The sequence below is a fragment of the Rhinoderma darwinii genome, chromosome 9 (assembly GCF_050947455.1).
Source record: "Rhinoderma darwinii isolate aRhiDar2 chromosome 9, aRhiDar2.hap1, whole genome shotgun sequence".
In the NCBI taxonomy this organism is placed as follows: domain Eukaryota; kingdom Metazoa; phylum Chordata; class Amphibia; order Anura; family Rhinodermatidae; genus Rhinoderma; species Rhinoderma darwinii.
The window spans coordinates 13,203,304-13,228,259 of record NC_134695.1 but is presented as its reverse complement, the minus strand read 5'-3'; the positions used below and the strand labels follow the sequence as shown (position 1 = coordinate 13,228,259).

The window sequence follows — 24,956 nt, the reverse complement described above, 5'->3', positions numbered from 1 at the left end:
TCCATGCCGTAGAAGTGATCCGCAAAATATAGAATATGTCCTATTATTGTCCACAATTGAGGCACAGACTCACCCATAAAAGTCTATGGTCGCCTCCTCAATTGCGAAAGGCTACAGATGTGTATCCGTAGCCGTCGGATCCGTATTTCTGTTGGAGGCCGTGCTGTTTTGTCTGGTAAAAATACGTAAACTGTGATGGAAACCAGAGTTGCTGTTGGTGTCTGTTGGTGTCTGTCATGTGACGGATCCGAAACTTCCGTTCATTTCAGGAAATAGCGACTGAGGTAACCATAGCCTTATACAGCCCTAGGCACTCAGTGTGCCCATGTATTATATATCTAAGGCCTTACAGACATTTAACAAAATAAATAAAATTATTTTCCTGCCTGGGTTTGCAATAGAGATGGTACAGAGAGTTACACAAAATTAACTAGAAATGAACTAGAATCCCCAGAAAAATTAGGAAATCAAGAGTTTCCGTCACATGTAACAGACAGCAAATGAGACGTATCCATCACTGGAATAAGGAAAAGCCCAGCGAGCTGCCATACGACAAGACCATCTGCCTCAGCTGCATATCCATGAAGTGACACCGCCCAGATAACAAATCAGCCAATCACATCCTTCGTTTCATTTTTGCAGCTTGGAGAGACTGTTGAAAGTTGCGCAGTCATTAGCTGCTTGCATTTAGCCCGGCAGTTGGCTGATCTATAGCGTCTGGGCGGGGCTGGATGCAGCAAGGAAGTGGTGTGTGCGGTGCTGTGCAGTGCGTTGCTGTCCGCTGCTGTCAGCTGTGCACTGACTGCCCGGTATGTAACAGTCCTGTAATGTCACCGTAGTCATTGTAAGATAGAACTGTAATAGCAAAACCTTTAAAGCTCTACTATATGTGGACACTTATGCAAATGAGTGAAGTGCTGCTGTCAATGTAGGGTCTGTTTTCCTGGACCAATAAGCAATCGTCAATTTCTGGCTATTGCTTCGCTTGTAATACTTCTGTCTACTACATTGTGGTGCGTGCAGATATGGGGGCTGTTTTGTTGACCGAAAATCTGCTTTAAATCGTTTGAAATCCTCCCCCCGTCTAAAAAACCGCATGCGTGTTTAATTACCCATGCTCTTAAAGTAAATTGGCTGTAATCTGGTTAAAATTTACTATTCACACGATGGTGACTAAAAACGGATCAACTGTCAGGTTTTTTTATGGCTGTTTTGTTTCCGTGTCTCCAAATTTTCATCCATTTACGCCTCATGCGCGCGGCTGTGTGTACGCCCGAGTCCCGTCAGTGATCTATCTTTCCTCGGATTGGAGACTCGGACCGTTTTTCACGGACCCGATTCACCCGCTAAAGTGAATGGGTCCGTGAAGACTATCGGGTGCCAGTTGGATCATGGCGAAAACGGCCCGTGTGGCACAATGGTCGTGTGCAAGAGACCTTAAAGTCTGTCTGTCCATTTTTAATTGCCGTTTGTCACCCATTTGGCATCCGTTCTTCATTTGAATTTCATTTGTCAGGTTTTTTTTTCCGTATGTTCTGACCCTGAAAACACGTGGGTAATTACACGTGAGTGCGTGTGCTGTGTTTTTTTTTTTTTCTTTTTTTTATATCCCCCCCCAACAGTTTAAAAATGCTGCATGCAAACCCATTCTTAGTCCGGAATCATACGAGAGTGTTCGGTCCGTGATATACAAGTCGCCGTATGTCGGCAGTATTTACGGGACCGAACACACTTCAGGGAGCCGGGCTCCTACCATCAGTTATCTATGACCCTAGGAGTCCCTGCCTCTCTACGGGAAAGCTGTCCGTGTGTCAGCCCCGTATGATGCGTGGCTGCGTAATTTTCGTGCAGCCGCCATCATTATTACACTCCGTTTGGATGTTTGTAAACAGAAAAGCATGTGGTGCTTTTCTGTTTACATTCATAGTTTGACAGCTGTGGCGCGAATCACGCTCATCCCACGGAAGTGCTTCCGTGTGGTGCGTGTGATTTTTCACGCACCCATTGACTTCAATGGGTACGTGATGCGCGAACAACGCAGAAATATAGGACATGTCGTGAGTTTTACGCAACGGACACACGCTGCGCAAAAATCATGGACTGTCTGCACGGCCTCATAGACTAACATAGGTCCGTACGACACGCGTGAAAATCACGCGCGTTGCACGGACGTATTACACGTTCGTCTAAATAAGCCCTTACTGTAATACTGTTTTCAGCACGGGACAGCACTCAATTGCCCCAGGCCTTACCTTTTTAGGCTCTGTTCACATCTGCGTTGGGGTCCCGGTCTGACGTTCCGTCGGAGGTTTCCGTCAGAACTGGACCCTGAGCAGACACAAAAAGACACTGATGTAAACCAGAGGTTTCTGTTTCCATCACCATTGATTTCAATGGTGACTGAGCCGGTGCTCGTGGTTTCAGTTTGTCTTTTTTGTGCACCGGATCTGTCATTTTGCCGGAAGTCTACTACGCTATTGCTTCCGGCAAAACGACTGATCCGGTGCGCAAAAGAGAAAACTGAAACCACGAGCACCGGCTCAGTCACCTTTGAAATCAATGGTGATGGAAACGGAAACCTCTGGTTTCTGACGGTGTCAGTTTGCGTCTGCTCAGGGTCCCGTTCTGATGGAAACCTCCGACGGAACGTCAGAACGGGATCCCAACGCAGAAGTGAACTGAGCCTTATCCTGGAGGCTGAGCCTGCCTACCTCGGCTGCTCCCTTACGGGGCGTTTTAAGCACAAAAAAAAACTGCTGGAATGAACGGTAATTTGCTTGGAATGTTGTGCCACGGATTTGCTGTAATGGAAATCTCTGAGCAGAACCAAAGGGCTTTGGGCACAGTATTGAGTTACAGTATCCTATTCATTCTGGAAATGCATAGCGGTCTATGATCACAGACCAGCAATGTGATCAACTTTTATGTGTCTATCCCTTTCACATTCTGTGGAAAATATCCATGCACATTTTAATGGTTTTGAAAATCCTAACTCTCTGTTTTGGATTTTGCTCAAAATTTTGTAAATCCATGTTGCTATTGTGAGCACTTCCGGTTCTCCTAGAGCCACTGTTAGCAGGCACCAGCATGTATGTTGCACAGGGCGAGCGCCATACTATTTAAGGTGCACCTCCAGTGAAAAATGTTGCAGTGCTCTTAGGTCCTCATGTACAGTACCTTTTGTGGAACCTTTTCCTCCAAAGCTCAGCCATTTGTGCTGCAGAACTCTCCTTCCTCCTAAGGCTATGTTCACACGGGGTATTTTGCCGAGTTTTTTGACGCGGAAACAGCGTCGCAAAACTCGGCAGAAACGGCCCGAGAACGCCTCCCATTGATTTCAATGGGAGGCGTCGGCGTCTTTTTCCCGCGAGCAGTAAAACTGCCTCGCGGGAAAAAGAAGCGACATGCGCTGTCTTCGGGCGCTTCCGCCTCTGACCTCCCATTGACTTCAATGGGAGGCAGGAGAAAGTGTATTTCTCGCTGTTTTATGCCCGCGGCGCTCAATGGCCGCGGGCGAAAAACGGCGCGATAATTGCCGCGAAAATCGGCGTGCAGGGAGAGGAATATCTGCCTCAAAGTTCCAAACGGAATTTTGAGGCAGATATTCCTCCCCCAAAATACTCCGTGTGAACATAGCCTAACAGGAAGGTATCATTGTCTGCCATGTTGAAGACACAGTGGAGCTGCAGCATGGGTCCAGTCACTGTTTCTATGAGCCTGCTACCTCACACTATACTTCCCCTCCGTTCTCCATTATTAGTACACTACTTGAATCGGTACCGAGGCTGCTGTAATCACAGGACTGCATTAGCTTTCAGGTTCTCTCTGCTGACACTCAGGCAGCGTGCAATTTCCGGTTTGAGTAAGATATTCAAGTTATTTTAACTATCTATCTGCTGCCGCATCTGACATCAGCAGTGAGGAAGTAAAGGGCTGCAGTAAATCAAGTCTCTTCCTACTGCAATTAACCCCATCCCGCTCCATGACCTACTATTAGGTCATGCAAAGTGCATCATTCGTGCTCCGTGACCTAATAGTAGGTCATGAAGTAAATGCAGCGCCGTTATCCGCTGGCGCTTTTGCTATCTGTGATAGCTGCTGTTTCCGACAGCAGGCTATAACCGCTCAATGAGCCGGGACCATTTAATATGGTCCTGTCTCGGCGATCGCCGCTATTGGTTAGTCAGTGACTAACTGATCAATAGCGGTGATCGGTCTCTTCACTTCCTCTCCCTGACTTCACATCTTGCTGCAACCGCCCTGAATGTCTCTGTTGGAGTTAGCGAGGCGTTCAGGGAACCATCAAAAAGCAGAGTTAGGTATAGCGTCAGGGAATTTAGTGTCAGGAATCCGTTACCACAGTTCGGTATAATGTCAGAGATCCATTACCGTAGTTAGGTTTAGTGTCAGGAAAGCTCGGAATAATCTAGTTAGGTTTAGTGTCAGGGAATAGTCGCCGCAGTTCGTTTTAATCTCAGGGAAGTTAAAATAAAATCCTAGTTAGGTTTAGTCTCAGGGAAGCCCACTTGTTCTCTAAAAACACAACATTTTTTGGTTAGTTTAGGGAGCAGCCTATTGCTCCTAGTTAGGGAAGCATTTTTTTCTTTTATTTGCTGTATAAATAATACATTTTACACGTGTCTAAGCCCAACATAACAAATGTCCCAAGAGAAATTAACTGCCGAAGAGGCATATTCATTGCTTGCCTCCGACAGACTCGTCGGATGGTGACTCTGTTTAAGAAGAGGAGACGCCCCAGGACAACCACCACAGTTGAAACCCCCAAGCGAAGTGACCCCGCCGCGGTTGAAACCCCCGAGCGAAGTGGCCCCACACTTATACCACACCCTGATGTACTGTATGGACATGTCCAGGATGAGTTATTAGTCAATACTTAGCTTCATTCATTATACTGATAATGAGCAGTGGCCACCCCGAGATGACCCCAGTTTTGACTGTTTCTATAAACCGAGACCCTTATTAGATAATTTTAGTGTCCAGTTTGCCCAAGCATATGAGTCCCTGGTACATCTTAAAGGGAGGCTTCAATTCCGCCAGTACCTGCCGGGTAGGAGGGCAAGGTATGGTGTGAAGATGTATAAGCTGTGAGAGTGCATCAGGGTATACCTACAAATTTAGGATATATGAAGAGAAGGACACCAGTGCTCAGCCCCCAGAATGCCCCCCCCTTACTGGGAGTTAACACAAAAATTGTGTGGAATTTGGTGCACCCACTGCTGGACCAGGGTTACCACCTCTACCTGGATAATTTTTATACCAGCGTCCCACTCTTCCACTGCCCTGCTTCCAGAAGTACTGCGGCATGCGGCACTGCTAGAAGAAATCTGAGAGGCCTCCCAAAGACACTGCTTGGGCAGGGCACAATCTAGCAGCAACATATTGTGTGTCGAGTACAAGGACAAGAGAGATGTCCTTGTATTGACAACAATACATGGCCACACCAGTACCCATGTACCTGTACGAGGTACCAGTACAGAGACCCCCAAACCAGACTGCATCCTGGACTACAATAGGTACATGGGAGGGGTGGACTTGTCAGATCAAGTCCTGAAGCCCTACAGCGCCATGTGGAAATCGAGGGTGTGGTATAAAAGCTCCAGTAGGCCAAATGGTGGTCCTTCGCTTCTGAGCCATCCCATGGGCCCAAATGGCAGTTTATCACCACATATGGGGTATTGCCCCACACGGGAGAAATTGGGCAAGAAAATGTGGTATTTTATTCGTAGTAAAAATAAGACCCTTTGAGCAAAAACTACATATTTGAAAGTGTTTTTTATTTTTTTTAATTCACAGCCTTTTTCATATAAGTTCCGTGAAACAACTGTGGTGCCTAAATGGTCACCCATAATAAATAAATGAATTCCTTGAGGGGTTTCCAAAATGGGGTCACTTTTCGGGGGATTTCTACTGTTTTGGCACCACAAGACCTCTTGAAACCCGGCATGGTGCCTAAAATATATTCTACTAAAAAACAGGCCCCAAAATGCACTAGGTGCTTCTGAGGCCTGTGTTTTAGTCTACTTGCACACTAGAGCCACATGTGGGACGTTCCTAAAAACGGCAGATTCTGGGCAATACATATATGGTATTGTTTCTCTGGTAATACCTTCTGTTACAGAAAAAAAATGGATTCAAATTTAATTTCTGCAAGAAAAATGAAATTTGCAAATTTCACCTCCACTTTGCTTTAATTCCTGTGAAACGCCTAAAGGTTTAAGACACTTTCTAAATGCTGTTTTGAGGGGTCTAGTTTTTAAATTGGCCCCTCAAAGCCACTTCAAAACTGAACTGGTACCTTTAAAAAAAAAAAAAAAAAAAGCTTTTGAAATTTTATTGAAAATGTGAGAAATTGCTGCTTATGTTCAAAGCCTTCTAACGTCCAAGAAAAATAAGTGTTTAAAAAACGATGCCAACATAAAGTAGACATATTGGAAAATGTTAATTCGTAACTATTTTGTGTGGTATAGCCATCTGCCTTACCAGCAGATACATTTAAATTAAAAAATATGCAGATTTTTCAAGATTTTGTAAATTTTGCTATTTTTCACAAATAAACACAATGTATTGACCAAATTTTACCGCTAACCTAAAGCCCAATGTGTCACGAGAAAATAATCTCAGAATCGCTTGGATAGGTAAAAGCATTCCGAAGCTATTGGCACATAAAGTGAAATATGTCAGATTTGAAAAATGGGCTCTGAGCCTTAAGTCTCAAACTAGACTGCGTCCTTAACCCCTTAAAGGGAAAGTGTCGCTAGAAAACAATGTATATTTTATTTTTATTTTTTAGTTAAACAATTAGTGTATAGGTGATTAAACATTGTTCTAATTTTTTTTCACGAGTCAGGAAATATTATAAATTAGATTCTAATTTATAATATTTCCCAGCACTGGTCACTAGATGGAGCAATTCCCAAAATTGCAGCATTGCATGTGGTAAAGCAACCACATTGCTTTATGCTGCAAAATTTGAGAAAACTCACTCGCTCTAGTGAGCTCTCAGAATCCCCCTCCTTTATCCTGGCTAGTGCCGGGAGAAACGAGGGGATTGAACGGTCAAACCTCCTACACTTTGTGTCGCCATTTTTTGAGCTAACACACAGTGTAGTAGGTTAACATACAGTAGTAAACACACACTAAAACACGAACATACATAGAAATAACTTACCTGCTCCTGCCGCCGCCGCTCCCGTCCGTCCGCTCCGTCTGCTACCGCCGCTCCAAGTGCACAAGTCCGGAAGCCGCGACCGGAAGTAGTAATCTTACTGTCCGGCCGCGACTTCCGGTCCACAGGAAAATGGCGCCGGACGTCGCACAGTTCAACTTGGACTGTGTGGGAGCGGCACATGCGCCGTTCCCACACAGATGGCGTACAGCATAGTGGATGGAACGGGCCCCGTTCGCATTCACTATGGGACTGTATGTGCCGTATTCCATGTCTGTATGTGTCGTTAATCGACACATACAGAAATGGCCAAAAAAATGGCAGCCCCCATAGGGAAGAAAAAGTGAAAAAATAAAAAAGTAAAACACAAACACACAAATAAAAAAAAAAATGTTTAATAACACACTAAAGTCAAATTGATCTAAAATTATTTTTTTTCGTGACACTGGTCCTTTAAGGACGCAGCCTTGTTTTGGCCTTCAGGCTCAGAGCCCATTTTTCAAATCTGACATATTTCACTTTATGTGGTAATAACGTCGGAATGCTTAAACCTATCCAAGCGATTCTGAGATTGTTTTCTCGTGAGACATTGGGCTTCATGTTAGTGGTAAAATTTGGTCGATATATTTGGGAAAAATTGCAAAATGTAGAGAAAATTTTTAAAAAATAGCATTTTTCTGAATTTAAATGCATCTGCTTGTAAAACAGACGGTTATACCCCCCAAAATAGTTACTAGTTCACATTTCCCATATGTCTACTTTAGATTGGCATTGTTTTTTGAACATTCTTATATTTTTCTTGGACGTTACAAGGCTTAGAACATAAACGGCAATTTCTCATATTTTTAAGAAAATTTCAAGCCTTTTTTTAAGGTACCTGAAATGAAAATAGATCCGGAGTAATAAAATATAACTTTTACTGAACTTGTTAAAAATAGATAACAAAACTGTGTCAATGAGTAAGGATATCAAATGCCAAAACTGCATGCCAATTCGTATTCAATGATTTATATAAAAATCAAACAAAATTTCTGAAGACAGCAAAAAAATATCAGTCTGCCTTAAATAAGGTTTCTTCGTATTATAATGTATTATGATCACTTTCATCAGGAGGTTTTATCCAATATCTTATCCTCTTGCAAGGACCACATGTATAGATTAGAGTAAAAAGACCTGGGGCAGTTGCCCTCCTACCCCTTATTTTCAGTTGGTAGTCCTTTTGGTCAATGTGTCCGAGGATGGTTATATGGCTTCTCCTGAAGTGATAGATGGTAAGTATTTCTCCCAACGCGTTTCCCTGCTGACCAAGCAGTTCCTCAGGGGAGATGGGTCAAAGCAGCAGCTGTATCCAAATTTGAGGTTTAGCTGCCTAGAGATCAGTATTGCTGTCAATTAGTATCCGACGAAAGCTCATAGGTCTGAGCCTGCTTGCAGTGGCAAGGGGTATCCTGTTTAAAACATTCTTGCAGTGGCAAGAAGTTTAGTCCTTCCGAGTTGGAGGTAAACAAAAAGACGCCTGTTCCTGGCGTGTGCCGTCACTGCACTGAGGGATTCCCTGCTTTTTATATTTCCTGACACACCCCCATGGGATCAACCCACCTCCCTGTGACGTATCTGGAGGGGCGTGTATCTGTTGTGATGCGGCGATCCACCCCGCGACCGCCAGCCAGCTTCACACGAACAATCCAAGTTCATGCAAAGACTTCACCTGCCACAACCCACTCTAGGCTAACCTCCTATATCTCACAATAGGAGATATGATGAACACATCTGTGCAGCGATCGGAGTTCGCTGCCAGGATGTATGTAGGGGAACAAATAACCCCTATTTAGGCAACGTGACAGCCACTGCTCGGCTGTGACGTAACCATGGTAACTCTCTCGCAAAACAGATCCGTGCCGCCCTTACGACGCCACGGGTCTGTGAGCGAGAGAGTACATGGACCCAGTGTCCATGTATAAATAGGAGGATAACACCAAGTAGTGGTGATTGGATTAGGGGAAATAAGGGGGGGGGGCCCTGATACAGGGCATTAGCTGCGCGAACGGTACTAAGGCGCCGATCCAGATTAAATACATCGGCACACAGAGCAACCAAGAACCGCAACAAATGCTCAAGGGGCAAACGGAAAAAAGCTTGTTTATTTTAAGGAAAAAAACTTTTTTAGATAGTCATGTGACTTAACAAATGAGGATATTTAAGTAGCAAAATGTATATTGACTATCAAGTAAGCTAAGAGATTGAAATAGGCTTTCAAGACTAATTTAAGATTATATTCAACTATTACTGTATAACAAGATTCATATTGTATAGATTAATTATACATATTGTTTTATGTGGTGGATTAAATGAAACATCCAAAATCGAGTTGTTCATTTAACCCGTTTGGTACCATCGAGCCCAATTTAAAAATCCACCTCGATTCTCTCTGTAATAGACTTCTATCTATATCTCCACCTCTTATAGATGGTCTTAGCCATTCTATTATTATGAATTTGAGACAGTCTGGGTTACCTTTGTGTTTAAGGTGGACATGACGGGATACTGGTTTGTCTCTTTTGTGTCGCACATCACCTATGTGCTCCAAAATTCTTTTCTTAAAATCCCTCGTTGTTTTCCCAATATAATCCAAAGGACATGGACAAGTAATTTTGTACACTACATTATTGGTACTGCAATTGGAGAAACTTTTAATTGGATATTGTATTCCTGTGTGGGCACTATTAAACACTTTCGCTGTTTGTATATATGTGCATGCCCTGCAGTGTCCACATCTGAAACACCCATTTATTTTACGATTTAGCCAAAGCAGGGAATCCCTCAGTGCAGTGACGGCACACGCCAGGAACAGGCGTCTTTTTGTTTACCTCCAACTCGGAAGGACTAAACTTCTTGCCACTGCAAGAATGTTTTAAACAGGATACCCCTTGCCACTGCAAGCAGGCTCAGACCTATGAGCTTTCGTCTGATACTAATTGACAGCAATACTGATCTCTAGGCAGCTAAACCTCAAATTTGGATACAGCTGCTGCTTTGACCCATCTGCCCTGAGGAACTGCTTGGTCAGCAGGGAAACGGGTTGGGAGAAATACTTACCATCTATCACTTCAGGAGAAGCCATATAACCATCCTCGGACACATTGACCAAAAGGACTACCAACTGAAAATAAGGGGTAGGAGGGCAACTGCCCCAGGTCTTTTTACTCTAATCTATACATGTGGTCCTTGCAAGAGGATAAGATATTGGATAAAACCTCCTGATGAAAGTGATCATAATACATTATAATACGAAGAAACCTTATTTAAGGCGGACTGATATTTTTTTGCTGTCTTCAGAAATTTTGTTTGATTTTGATATAAATCATTGAATACGAATTGGCATGCAGTTTTGGCATTTGATATCCTTACTCATTGACACAGTTTTGTTATCTATTTTTAACAAGTTCAGTAAAAGTTATATTTTATTACTCCGGATCTATTTTCATTTCTTTCAATATTACGGAGAACCTATATCTTTATCCAGGTGGGGGATATACAATACCACATAGTTACATAGTTACATAGTAGTTACATAGTTAGTACGGCTGAAAAAAGACACATGTCCATCAAGTTCAACCAAGAATATATTTTTAAGGTACCTGTTCAGTTCCGAAGTGGCTTTGAGGGGCCTATGTATTAGAAATCCCCATAAAACACCCCATTTTAAAAACTAGACCCCTCAAAGTATTCAAAACAGCATTTAGAAAGTTTTTTTTAACCCACTTTGGAATTTCACAGGAATTAAAGCAAAGTGGAGGTGAAATTTGCAAATTTCATTTTTCTTGCTGAATTTCAATTGTATTCCATTTTTTTTTCTGTAACACAGAAGGTTTTACCAGAGAAACACTACTAAATATGTATTGTCCAGATTCTGCAGTTTTTAGAAATGTCCCACATGTGGCTCTACTGTGCTCGTGGAATAAAACACAAGTCTTAGAAGCAAAGAAGCACCTAGTGCATTTTGAGGCCTCTTTTTTATTAGAATATATTTTAGGCAGCATGCCAGGTTTGAAGAGGTGTTGAGGTGCCAAAACAATAGGAATCCCCCAAAAGTGACCCCATTTTGGAAACTACACCCCTCAAGGAATTCATTTATGGTTGTTGTTACCATTTTGACCGCACAGTTTTTTCACAGCACGTATTTGGATTGGGCTGTGAAATTAAAAAAATGTAATTTTTTTTCCAATAAGATGTCATTTTTTATCAAAATGTCTTACTTTCACGGAACAAAATACCCCATTTTGTTGCCCAATTTGTCCTGAGTGCGGCAATACCCCATTTGTGGTGATAAACTCCTTCTGAGCCCTCCCATGGGCCCAAACGGCAAAGTAGCGCTATGTGTTTGTTGGAATCCAGATCTTGCTGGATTGGTTTTCTGGTGCTATGTCATGTATGCAGAAGCCCCTGAGTTACCAGTACAGTTGAAACCCCCGAGAAGTGACCCCATTTTGAAAAGTACACCCCTTAAGACATTCATCTAGAGGTGTAGTGAGCATTTTGACCCCACAGGTATTGTGTAAAAGATAATGCACAGCAGATGGTGCAATGTGAGATTTGCAATTTTCTATATATATATATATATATATATATATATATATATACCATTTCAGTGTCCGATATAGTGTGCCCAGCATGTGCCACCGGAGATATACACCCCATAAACTGTAATGTGGGTTCTCCCAGGTACGGCAATACCCTACATGTGGCTGTTATTAGCTGCCTGGTGTCACAGCAGGGCTCAGAAGGGAAAGATGAGGGGGATAAGCTGTGCGGAGTGCATCAGGGTAGATGAAAAATCTAAGGGATCTATGATAAATTTTAAAACCCTTTCATACAGAGCGCTGGTTTTTCGGGACACGTGTCACATTGATATATTGTGTCCTCCCTTATCCCCGTCTTATAGCAGACTTGGCACCTCTTTTGACTTTTTCCCTAATTGCCAGTTTGGGGAACTTCTTCTGTAAAGTGTTGCCCTGGTACGATACCTGTGGCCTCGCTTCCAGAAGTACTGGGTGCCCCCTTCTTGGTCCCTAAAGATTAGGTTCTTGATAATGATGTGCACGGCCAGCTTCTTATACCGCACCGCATGGCGCTGTAGGGCTTCAGGGCTTGATCTGACAAGTCCACCCCTCCCATGTACCTATTGTAGTCCAGGATGCAGTCTGGTTTGGGGGTCTCTGTACTGGTACCTCGTACAGGTACATGGGTCCTGGTGTGGCCATGTATTGTCAATACAAGAACATCTCTCTTGTCCTTGTACGTGACACACAATATGTTGCTGCTAGAATGTGCCCGGCTCTCACCCCTGAGTGTTGCCCTGCAGAGTCTTAGGGAGGCCTCTCAGATTTTTTACTAGCAGTGCCGCATGCCGCAGGACTGGAAGTGAGGCAGTTGAAGAGTGGGACGTTGGTATAAAAATTATCCAGGTACAGGTGGTAAACCTGGTCCAGCAGTGGGTGCACGAAATCCCACACAATTTTTGCATTAACTCCCAGTAAGAGGGGGGGGGGCATTCTGGGGGCCGAATACTGGTGTCCTTCCCTTTATATATCCTAAATCTGTAGGTATACCCTGATGCACTCACACAGCTTATACAACTTCACGCCATACCTTGCCCTCTTACTCCGCAGGTACTGGCGCAATTGAAGCCTCCTCCTTTAAAATCTACCAAGGACTCAATAGAAATACACTTCTCGGGGGTGTATGCTTTGGAAAACCGGGCACTGAAACGGTCTAATAGGGGTCTCCGTTTATACAAACGCTCAAAACTGGGGTCATCTCGGGGTGGGCACGGCTCATTATCAGTATAATGTAAGAAGCGAAGTATTAACTAATTTATTTATTTTTAGGTTCCAGTTCAGTTCTGAAGTTGCTTTGAGGGGCCCATATATTAGAAACCCCTATCAAATACCCCATTTTAGAAACTAGACCCCTCAAAGTATTTACAACAGCATTTAGAAAGTTTATGAACCCTTTAGGTGTTTCACAGGAATTTAGAGCAAAGTAGAGGTGAAATTGAAAATTAAATTTTTGTCAAAGTCCTTTCTATACAATTTTTTTTCTATAACACAAAAGGTTTTATCAGAGAAATGCAACTTAATACGTATTGCCCAGATTCTGCAGTTTAGAGAAATATCCCACATGTGGCCCTAGTGTGGTAATGGACTGAAGCACTGGCCTCCGAAGCAAAGGAGCACCTAGCGGATTATGAGACCTCCTTTTTATTAGGCACCATGTCCGGTGTGAAGAGGTCTTGTGGTGTCAAAACATTGGAAAACAAACAGTGACCCCATTTTGGAAGCTAGACCCCTTGAGGAATTAATTGTACTTTTCATGGGCTGCATGCAGCTTTTTGATCCGTTTTTATTCTATTTTTAAGTGGCGTGGTGACTAAAAAACAGCAATTCTACTATTGTTTTTTTATTCAATAATTTATTTTTATTTTTTTTATTTTATTTTTTTGCAGCATTCACGGTGCGCTATAAATGACATATTCACTTTATTCTGCGGGGCGATACGATTACGGAAATACCAGATGTTTATAAGTTTTTTGTTTTTTTTTTGTCTTATGGCGTTTGCACAATAAAATACATTTTGTAAACAATCATTCACTTTTTGTGTTGCCTTATTCTAAGAGCCATAACTTTTCTTTTTATTTTTCCATCAATAAAGCCGTGCGAGGACTTATTTTTTGCGTAACGAACACTAGTTTCGATCAGTACCATTTTTAGGTACATGCGACATTTTGATCTCTTTTTATTCCATTTTTTGGGAGGTGAAGTGACCAAACAATTGTGATTCTGGTACAGTTTACTATTTTCTTTTACGACGTTCACCGTGCGGGATAAATAACGTTCATTTTGTAGTTCAGGCCGTTACGGACGCGGCGATACCAATTATGTATAGTTTGTTTGTTTATATATTTTTATTAATAATAAAGAACTGATAAGGGAAAAGGGGGATTTTTACTTTTTATTACTTATTATTTTTACACCCTTTTTTTTTTACATTTTTTTTTACTTTATTACTTTGTCCCACTAGGGGACTCGAGGGCAGGAGGCCCTGATCGCTATTCTAATACACTGCACTACATGCGTAGTGCAGTGTATTACAGCTGTCAGCTACTCACTGACAGCAAGCATAGTGGGTCCTGACTTCGTCAGGACCCACTAGGCTTCCGTTGATGGCAGAGCCGGACGCCATTGTTTGATGTCCAGTTGCCATAGTTACAATCGCCGGCCGCTATCGTGTAGCAGGCTGGCGTTTGCAGCTTAACCCCTAAAAAGCCGTGATCGCTATTTAACACGGCTTTTCAGGGGTTAATCAGCGGGGACACATCGATCGGTCCCTGCTGTAGGAGCTGTGACAGCTGCTGTACGAGACAGCAGCTGTCACAGCTCCTGCATGTGTCGGGAGGACGGCCGAAATGGCCGTTACTCCCGTGACGTACTATTCCGTCATGGAGCGCGAACAGGGCGGTTTCCATGACGGAATAGTACGTCACTGAGCGTTAAGGGGTTAAGGGATTAATGGATTATGTAGCCTGCAAGTGAATGAAGTTTATAAACAAGATCACTTGTGTCATTATTAATTTTATTTTTTATTCTAGATTAGAAACTTGGGTTTGCCCACTGAGCTGCATTTTCTAAGATATTTTTAAGTGGATGGTTTAAAATGGTCACTAACTTTTCAACAAGCTTTGCATTAATCAATAGTGCAACCGAATACAAGTAACTCTGTAATATAGTAACTCCGTAGCTCCTCCCCTCCTTTTTTCATATTCAATTTTTTTTATTGGTTTTAAAACCAAACCAGTATAAAACACAGTTGGAGGTAATACCTCCACATGACAGAAAATAACAAATAAGGGCAAAGCCCCAACAAGGAGGTGAGCATCACCTCCTATGACAAGCGACGATATACATCAACAGCGTGGAGAAGCATAATGTACAGGAGTATTGCATAAAAATGAAATAGAGACATAACTCCAGGGATCCGGTTACATTGGCCCATAGATGTGTATGAAGAGGGAAAGGGGAGGAGAAATCGGGGGCAGAGAGACACAGAGACCGATATGCTGCAGATTCCTAGTAAGCTCATTCCTGTGCTTGATTCTCAGCTACCCTCTCATTACTGCTGTATGATGCTTTCCATGTTTCTACTATCTGTGTGTATGTATATATATAGATCGTATATTTGCATACGCAAAACACTGTGACCGACCCCCCCCCCCCGGTGCCTATGTCTTTGTCGGTAAAACAGAACCTGTTTAAAAATTTCCACCCCTGAGCATACTGATGGACCTATTTAACCTATGCGTTATTATTTATTTTTTATAATTTTATTTTGCTAACCGGTATGTTTTTATTTTTTTACCTTTGCACAGATTGGCACTGCCCTTCAAGCACCACAGTCTCCTTTTTTTTTTCTTGCTCAGCCTTCCCCCTTTCTCTCGTCTTTCACCCTGTTCTGTATTCTCCACAGATGACCTTGATTTCCACACTGAGCAGTAATGTGACACACACACAACACACAACACACATGCAGACTGACTTTAGTATGCAGCCTGCTGTATATGGGTATTATCTGATCAAAATGAATATGCCCTCTTCTATACTTTTTATTTTGGTAAATCATACATATGCACCCCTCTAACAAGCATGGTCTGTCTGATGGCCATATATACAGCCTGCTGCTTACATGCAATTTATGGAGTAGATATATAGACTAGAGCATGTTACACTACTGATCTATACACTGAGTAATGTATACAACTCTGGTTGGGACCCTCACAACACAAACCCTTTACTAACGATTGCAATTCTCGGGCTTCTATTGTTAGGACTCCCTATACCTCAGTATGTCCCACGGAGTGTCACCTCCTCTTCTTCTATGGGTAGAAGATATATGTTTAGTCATGTTCCTGCGGACTCGTCGGCTGCTTCTCCAGACTGGGATCTTGTTTTGTGTCCTCCTTCTTCTCCTCTGGGTGTCGGTCTTCCTGTATGGCAGCTTTTATTACTCCTATATGCCAACTGTCAAGTATTCCTGCCCGGTGCATTACCAGTACAGGTATGTAAGCATGTGTAACTCAGAGACCGTAAACTGCTTTTAGTATAGGTTTTGTAAAAATGTTGTATACCAAAATATGTAATCCAGTGTGTAAGTTGTTTTTATTGGTGTTGTATGTACCATGAAAGATCACTTAATGCTTTGTTCTGATTTTTCATCTGTTTAGAAAGTCGTTTGAGTAATTGCTTGACACCACTCCTCAAAAACAGCTATTTTTACTGTACCTAGTGATGTTTTATTAAAGCAAACATTTTCTTGTTCATACCATGGACGAAATGTAAACCTTTCATCGAGACCACTTCAAAGCAAAGTATTAACTACTGCTTGACCTCTAAATGTCAGTATGGAAGGAATCCTATGCTGTCCCGGCATACATTTATGTTGTCTCTTTGTGGTAATCAGGACTCCATGCTTCTCTAACCCCAGATCTTGCTGCTCCAGTGACAGCCTGGATCCTGGGAAATGACCGGGAACTAAACTAGTTTCCTATAACTGGAATAGAAATGCACAGCGCTCCGTATTCCTATGAGCTATGTTCAGTGTGATTAGAAGTCCGATATGACTGCATTTATTTCTATAACTCAGCTGTAGTACGGCCGCTTATGATTTCCCTGCACCAAAAAAGTCTCAACTGCCCACCTAGGGGGCGATCAGAAAATGATCCCTCAAGAATATTACATTTTAATTCTATATTGATATGGTAATATTTACATTACCAGAGATCTTCTCTTCTGATCATATGTGCAGGGGATTCAGAGGCAGGTGAAATCATAAATTCTGAATATCTCTTGGCTTGTATACATGCGACTGGAGCTTTCTGAATTTGTTTTCTCTTTTCAGTTCCACATGTAACCCCTCACCTGGAATCTTGTGCTCATTTCCCACAGCTAATGTATCACTTTTGAGGAATAACCGTGACCGGGTGAGCTTCTACACAGGGTAACCTGCAAGTTGGGTTTTCGATCTTAAATGAGTTTTCTGGGACATTGATATTGATGACCTATCCTTCGGATAGGTCATCAATATCAGATCGGTGGGGGTCCAACTACTTGCACCCTTACCGATGAGCTGATTGAAGGATCCGCAGGAGTGAGCTGCAATACCAGGCATAGCCAGTCCTTAATTCATGAGACTGTGTCTGGTAAACAGTGAAGAGGCTGCCGACCCTACAATTAGCTGATCTGTACGGGAGTTGGGAGACTTAAAGGTTATCAATATCAAAGTCCCGGGACACCTTTTTAAGGTAAAATCCAGAATGGATCTTAAACAGAGGAAAACTTAGGCCATTTGCACATGTTGCTGATTAATTGCCGATTTTCCATAAGGGTTTGATGTCATGCAGTGGATTTTCAAATCTGCAGCAAAATCCACAATGACTGTCTTTGCAGAAGGAAATATCTGCTTTGCGTGCTCATGGCCTAAGGGTATGTAGACACGTGGTGTTTTCAGCCGTTTTTCGAGCCTTAAGCGTCCCGAAAAATCGGAAGCAGAACTCTTCCTCCAAACATCTGCCCATTGATTTCAATTGGAAATACGGCTTTCTGTTCCGACGGGCATTTTTTTTACGCTTCGTTTTCCAAAAACGGTGCGTAAAAAGACGCCTGCGAAAAAGAAGTGCATGTCACTTCTTGGGATGTTTTTGGAGCTGTTTTTCATTGACTATAGAAAAACCGCTCCAAAAACGGCCGTCAAAAACGCAGCGAAATACGCGAGTTTGATTAAAAAACGCCTGAAAATCAGGAGCGGTTTTCCCTTGAAAACGGCTCTGTATATTCAGACGTTTCTGGTTAAGCGTGTGAACATACCCTTATACTGCCTCTCTTCATGCCACCTCAGAATTGAGTAAGCCGAGTGATGTTGCCATGCTTTGCCTGCTCACTCCATACGCTTAGTGACTGCCTGAGAGGTCAGTTACTTTAAGGCTGGGTTCACACGACCTATTTTCAGACGTATTGGATGTGTTTTAAGCCTCGAAATACGTCTAAAAACAAGCCTCGAATACGTCGGCAAACATCTGCCCATTCATTTCAATGGGTTTGCCGACGTACTGTGCTGACGACCTGTAATTTTACGCGTCGCTGTCAAAAGATAAAATAACCGCGTCGTCAGGACACTTCTTGGGAGGTAATTAGAGCCGTTTTTCATTGAATCCAATGAAGAACCGCTCCAAATTACGTCCGTAATTGACGCCTCGCAAAACGCGAGTACGACCAATTACGTCTGAAATGCAGGAGCTGTTTTCTCCTGAAAACAGCTCCGTAATTTCAGCTGTAATTGACGTTATCGTGTGCACATACCCTAAGTAGTCCTCAAATACAGACTATCGACCGTATCTATCTGTTGTAACTACACTAACAAAGTTTGCTGTTTGCATCCTGTTAGGCCCTGTTCACACTGAGTTTTTTGGCGCGGAAACCGCTCAGAAAAAATGCCAGAAAATGCCTCCCATTGATTTCAATGGGAGTTGGACGAGTTTTTATTTACTGCGAGTAAAAAAAGCGCGTCGCGGTAAAAAGAAGCATCATGACCCATCTTGAGGCGGTTTCTACCTCCAAAACCCCATTTCAATCAGTCAGAAAACAAACGCCTCGACGAGTTTTTGTTAAACCACTGTGCAAAAAACGTCTGGAGCAGTTTTTGCAGGAGGAATTTTCCTCCTACAAAAAACTCTGTGTGAACATAGCCTTAGACATGCTTGTGTATGATTTGTGCCATCTTTATTTAGGCATAAACAAATGTATTCTATATCTTCACTCTGTTCTCCTCCCCATTAGGTACTTATGTATGGGCAGCCATATCGTATAACCCTAGAGCTTCAGGTGCCTGAGTCTACAGTTAACCAAGACCTTGGGATGTTCATGGTTTCAATGTTGTGTTACACACGAGGGGGGAAGGAGATTTCTTACACGGCTCGATCAGTGAGTTACTGATACACACACTCTCTTCCGGTTATATTTTGTCTTGTCGTCCTTGTGACCATGTTATATCTTGACAGGCAATGCTGCACTACAAATCTAGTCTTCTGAAAAGATTAGAGACTCTGGCTTCATTCCCTTTGTTGCTATCAGGTCTTTCCGAGCAAAAGCAAATTCTTGAAGTTGAGCTGCACTCTGAATATCGAGAAGATTCGGTTAGTGTTTTTAGGAAGACCGCATTCTATACTTTATTCTAATGCCAGTTGTTTTTAATTCTTCAGCACTCCAGCTGTTTAGAAACTACAACACCCAGCATGCTCTGACACCCACATGCTTTATTATTCCAGTCTGAGGCGGTCAGGGAATTCTGGGAAATGTAGTTTCTCAACGGAATACCGAGGGTTGCTGAGACCCCCGTTGTAGACTCCCACTTTGATCTGTTAACTCGGCTCACTTTTTAGCCTGCTCACTCAAAATAAAATACAGATGGGGTGGCGTATTCTCATTTTTGTTTTTTTTTCTTTACCGTTGTGTGTCCTACTCTCTTTGCAGTATGTCCCAACCACTGGGGCTGTGATACAGGTACAAAGTGTCCACATACAGATATACAGTGCTGAGCTCCGGGTCCATGCGCATTTTACTGGTCTTAGGTGAGTTATATTTGTGTTGAAATCTCATACTTAAACTTCACGTGATCCGGGAATTATATGTCCCCCTGATTAAACAAGTGATGTTTATAGCCTCTGATTTAGCAAGTGAAGATTATGTCCCCCTGCTTCCTCAGTGACATTGGGGGAGTTTTTTTTTTTTTGTTTTTTTTTTTTAAAGCGGTTTTATAGTAAGAATGTCCCTTGTTGCCCATCGCTTTCATATATTAATGAGCTTAGGTATAATGAAAGCGGAGCTCTGGTTGCTATGCACATTCTTCCTATAAGACAGCTTGATAAATCTCCCTCATTAACTGCAATTTTTAGTTGCCATTAAAATGGATCGACACTCCAGCCTATTATAGCTGGTACTAATAAAACCGATGTCATCGAATTCATGAAACAGTGCTATTTACTTGGAAACCATCTGGACTGCGAAAACTGCTATCAACCTAAGAGTTGGATCGTGCGTCGCCACCACCTCCAGGACAATCGCTGGTGTTGACGCCCACTTGGCAATTATAGCCTCGTTTGCATATTTTGAAAAAAAGCTCATAACTTTTTAAAATAAACGTTTTGGGACACAACTTGCACTAGCATTACTCACGTGACCGTTCCTATTAGATTTGCTAGACGATTGGGCATTACTAAACTAGTGACAGATCCTCTAAGATATTACAAAATTGCATTACGATCAGTTATATATCTGAATATTACCAGAATCGCCCTCTCTGAGCAAGAACAATTTGAGTAATGTAGCAGCATGGAAATCTAATTCCCTACCCGTTGACTGCCATAAGTCGTTATATTCTGTAAATATAGGAGCAGAAAGACTGTGACTAACCTACTTTTGACAGCTTTTCTATTCCTCTAACAGAGAATAGGATGGTATGATTGGTACTGTACCTCTACTTTACTGACATATTTTGAATACCTTTTAGTTGCCCTGTTAAATTGAGCTGCACCCCCTCGTAGAGGGAGAAACTCCAGTGTTTGGTATATACGGCAGTGGTGGTCAATCTGGCACGTTATTGGACTACAGATGTGGTTCTACTTTCCCCAGTGTGTAGCAGAATGTTGCTGTCATTCTCCATTATAGCCTATTTGAGATACAGAAACATCTGATTGAGCTGGTTCTGAATCTTCCTTTATTTGTAATTGAGGGTGACTGCATGTGAATTGCTCAGTACCCTACTAATATTAGCTAAAAGTTTTCACTTTAAATACACTGGAAAAAGGAACATTCGATTGACGGATTGGTCGGTTCATTTGGGTAATCCAGCAGTCCTCGTTTAATGAAGTCGTTCTGCCATTGGCTAAAACTGGTACCACTGGTTTGACAGAATGTGTCAGACCCAACCTCATAATTTACAAAATTGGGGACTACTGATAAATTTTGAGTTTAATTTTGTTTTTGGATGGAGATAAACTTTAAAGAACTATTTTTTTGTTTTATACTATATAATTTTCTTAGGTCATTGTTTAGCACTGCAGATTAGCCTTTAATTTTTATTGTTTATATTTTTTATTCTTTTAAGATTGCTAATTGCCTGCTTTTAGTATTCATGTACTACATATTGTCACAGGGGTGGACACTGACCGCAAATGACACCTGTGCAAGAAGTGGGCTCCCACCCTTCAATGGCAATAAAGATCCATCTATTGATCTCACACACGTGATTTACAAACGGAATTTCTACTCTTTACTTCATCATTATGCTGCTTACGCATTGAACACAAACTACTCTCTCAAAGTACACATTCCACTCGCATATGAGACAAACACTGAACAAAACTGCGCGTACACTGCGCATTCCGCGCACACATTAGACACATGCCGCAAACATGGCATTCATGTATTCAACACGTCACACACACATTGGATACATGCTACACACGTCACATGCATAAGAACACCTACTTTGCAAAAAAGTGAACCAGTATATACCCTATCATTATACAAAGACCAATATAACCAATAATACCTTCATATGGTGGTCAGATACCAGGTCCATACAAGTGATCTGCAGAGTATTCTAATGCTGTAGACTGTACAGAAGAATACAGCACTCCTCAGGTGAAGTCAGACGGAACACATAACATCTGCATCACAGGTGACCTCTTCTCTGATTGGAGGTGTTCACTTTCCTTTTCTCCATATGGCTCAGACCACCATTCTCCTGACAAGTGTAGGGTTTGCTGCCCAGACATCTTAGATCCCTCACTTCTGCAGCACATCTCCAGCTACTATATCAACACAAACCACACAACCTTTAACTGCACAATATTGCTGCTAGCACCAATATTGTGCCTGCTGATGCCCCTGGTGCTCCCACTACTATACCTACAGTGCTGCCCAATGCCAGGGCCCTTATAGCAAACATTTAGATAGCAAACTAAATTTCAACCCCAGACTAGAATGCAAACTAACTTCAGACCCCAAAATTAATCAGAGCCCTAAACTAAAGAGAACATCTCTGTTCTCCTGACAAGTCTGTTTTAGTAAATACTTGTAGTCCCCATGGAATTATAATCCTGGAGCATCGTTTCTTAGGGTTAGTTCACACGCTTTTTTTTGCTGCGGCTTCTGCCTCTGTCCTCCCATTGAAATTCATGGAAGGAGGAAAGAAAAAAAAAATTTTTTGTAGGAATTACACAGGAACAGCGCAATGAAGAGTTTTAAGGAAAGATGCTCCAGAATTGTTTTATGAAAAATACAAGTATTTACTAAGATAGACATGTCAGGAGAGCTGACCATTCCTGTGTAATCAGACCACAGACCAGCCCCAAAATTAATTCAGACCCACGACCAGAGAAACCATAATCAGATGCTTCATATAGCCACACCCCCAGTTCTCTTCTGCTCTGGGTATCACTGCAAGCTAGGGCCTGGCGCCAGCCAGTGGCAGGATGTTGTGTGCTCTGTTAAATATGTCCTGATGCTACATGGCGTCAGGACCTTTTGTGCGGCAGGGCCCCGAGCACAAGACCTTGGAGCAAAAAGTTAAGTGAAGCCAGTAGCCATGCTCACTGCTCCCTGGTCCTCCTGTACCAATGGGTGCTTACTCAGACAGAAGAAAGCGCTCATTGGTTGCGGAGTGCTTTCATCATTCTTAGGAGGCACAAAGTGTACAGAGTGGCGCAACGCCACAAAAATGTTTCTTTCGCTCCCTGGTTGAGCCTTCTCTTTCCTCTAGGCCCCTGTGCAGCAGTATCGGTTATGTCAACCCCTGTATTGTCATACAGTATTGCATTTTCTATGTTTACAGTAAGTAATATTTTTGGATGTACTCTATTCACTAGCTAATTTCCTGTTATCTGATCCTTTTTGTAGGTATATACTGTATAATTACCCAGTCATTTCTGCTATAATTGGCATTACCAGTAACTTTGTCTTCATGAGTGTCCTGGTGTTGTTCAGCTATCTGCAATTTGGATTTGGAAGATCTCGTGTCCGGGTGAGTAGAGAACAAAATGAGAAAAAAAACATACCAGAAATTGGCAGCGATTGAAGATGACTGACTACTTTTTCTGTAGGCTGGTAACCGGGGGCAGGGCAGCACCGAAGCAGAGCGATCCGAGGCCCAAGAAGAGAGAGCTCCTCAGTCAGGTGAGGTCACTAATTTTTCCATAAATTGCTACATGTCTACTACGACAAAGATAGCGCTGCCACAAGGTAAATCTAAGATATGGAGTATCTCGTTAATAACGGTTGCCTTTTATAGTAAGTATAGCCAAGATGGACCTTTTATAGTAATTTTCAAGAGGCGGTTCTGAAGAGAAAATATAAGCATGTACCGGATACGGACGCACAATACAGTACAGACGTGAAGCATTGGTCATATTGACTTATTTTTCCTGTATCTGTGTGGCAGACTATTTTTATATAAATAAGTAGCAAGCCCACCATATCAAGTTATGATATTGTGAAAACCAAACAAGTGGTCTGTATATCAAGTGGAGTTACAAAAACCGGATTGACTTACTGTGTTGTGTGTGACAAAGTGGGGGGCCATTGTATGTGATATATGAATTGATTGCTTGCTTGCTAAAAAGTTTGCAAAAGTGACACAATTTAAAACCATTTTTTCCTTGCAGCTTACTTCCTGCTGAGCAGCTGACTAGGGGAAGGGGTTAGCTGGTCCCAGGTGGTATAAATTAGGCCTCAGTACTCTGTAGAGCCTCCTCTGGTGGGCTTGCTAAACAAGTGGTCTGTATATCAAGTGGAGTTACAAAAACCGTAGTTAAAAAGAGGAGTTAAAGCCCCAGTAACTACTCTTCTATTCTTTTTGCATTAACAACTGTTCGCTGTTTTTTTGTAACTGGGATAATGGCCAGCAAGATTAGAGGTTTTCTTCAGTGCACAGTTTGCCATATGTATGCACGACTGGAGCCAGAGTTCCAGGGTGAATACCTCTGTGGCAGATGTGAGAATGTTGGTCACCTGGAAGCTCGCATTAGAGATCTGGAGGAGCAAAATGCAACACTGAGGGCGATAGACAATCTTGAGCGAAGCATGCTTCTCACGGAGCATGCAGTTAGTGGGTTAGAACTGGAGGGTGAAGACATGGGTCAGCATGATCAGGCAAGTAGCTGGGTTAATGTAGAAAGGGGTCCAAGAAAAGGAAGGCCAATCCTGTTTCTGACATTCCAAGCAAAATTGCCAAGTTGAGTGATGATGCGGGATTGTCGGTCTCAGAAATGGCAGCCCTAGTGGATACTGATCTACCGAACAGCCCAGCTAGTAGTCGGCGGGTAATGCAGGTAAGCCAAGACAATTGATAGTCGTAGGGGATTCTATAATCAGGAAGACGGATAGAATAATTTGTCGCCAAGACCACCTCAACCGAATGGTTTGCTGTCTCCCTGGTGCCAGGGTTCGGCATGTGGTGGAACGGGTGGACATATTGCTGGGAGGGGCTGGTGATGATCCAGCTGTTGTGGTCCATGTCGGTACCAACGACAGAATAAATGGTAGGTGGAGGAGCCTTAAGAATTAATTTTAAAGAACTAGGCTACAAGCTGAAGGGAAGGACCTCCAAGGTTGTATTCTCAGGAATACTGCCTGTGCCATGCGCATCACAGGAAAGACAGCGT

The 24,956-nt window shown here is 42.5% G+C and overlaps 1 protein-coding gene across 4 annotated transcripts in view; it reads left to right on the top strand.

Annotated features, from left to right (window-relative positions):
- The first annotated feature begins 703 nt into the window (after positions 1-703).
- Positions 704-24,956, top strand: part of BSCL2 (BSCL2 lipid droplet biogenesis associated, seipin) — a 58,073-nt gene continuing 33,820 nt past the window's right edge. For 3 of the 4 annotated variants that reach the window (XM_075837275.1, XM_075837273.1, XM_075837277.1), the window contains exons 1-8: positions 704-809; positions 16,068-16,297; positions 17,138-17,219; positions 19,072-19,215; positions 19,293-19,427; positions 19,765-19,862; positions 23,194-23,317; positions 23,397-23,469. In XM_075837275.1, the coding sequence (XP_075693390.1) occupies positions 732-809; positions 16,068-16,297; positions 17,138-17,219; positions 19,072-19,215; positions 19,293-19,427; positions 19,765-19,862; positions 23,194-23,317; positions 23,397-23,469 (964 nt within the window). In that variant the 5' untranslated portion in view covers positions 704-731. Of the gene's footprint in view, positions 810-15,611; positions 16,298-17,137; positions 17,220-19,071; positions 19,216-19,292; positions 19,428-19,764; positions 19,863-23,193; positions 23,318-23,396; positions 23,470-24,956 lie in introns of all 4 variants that reach the window. The other variant, XM_075837276.1, reaches the window with a different exon arrangement.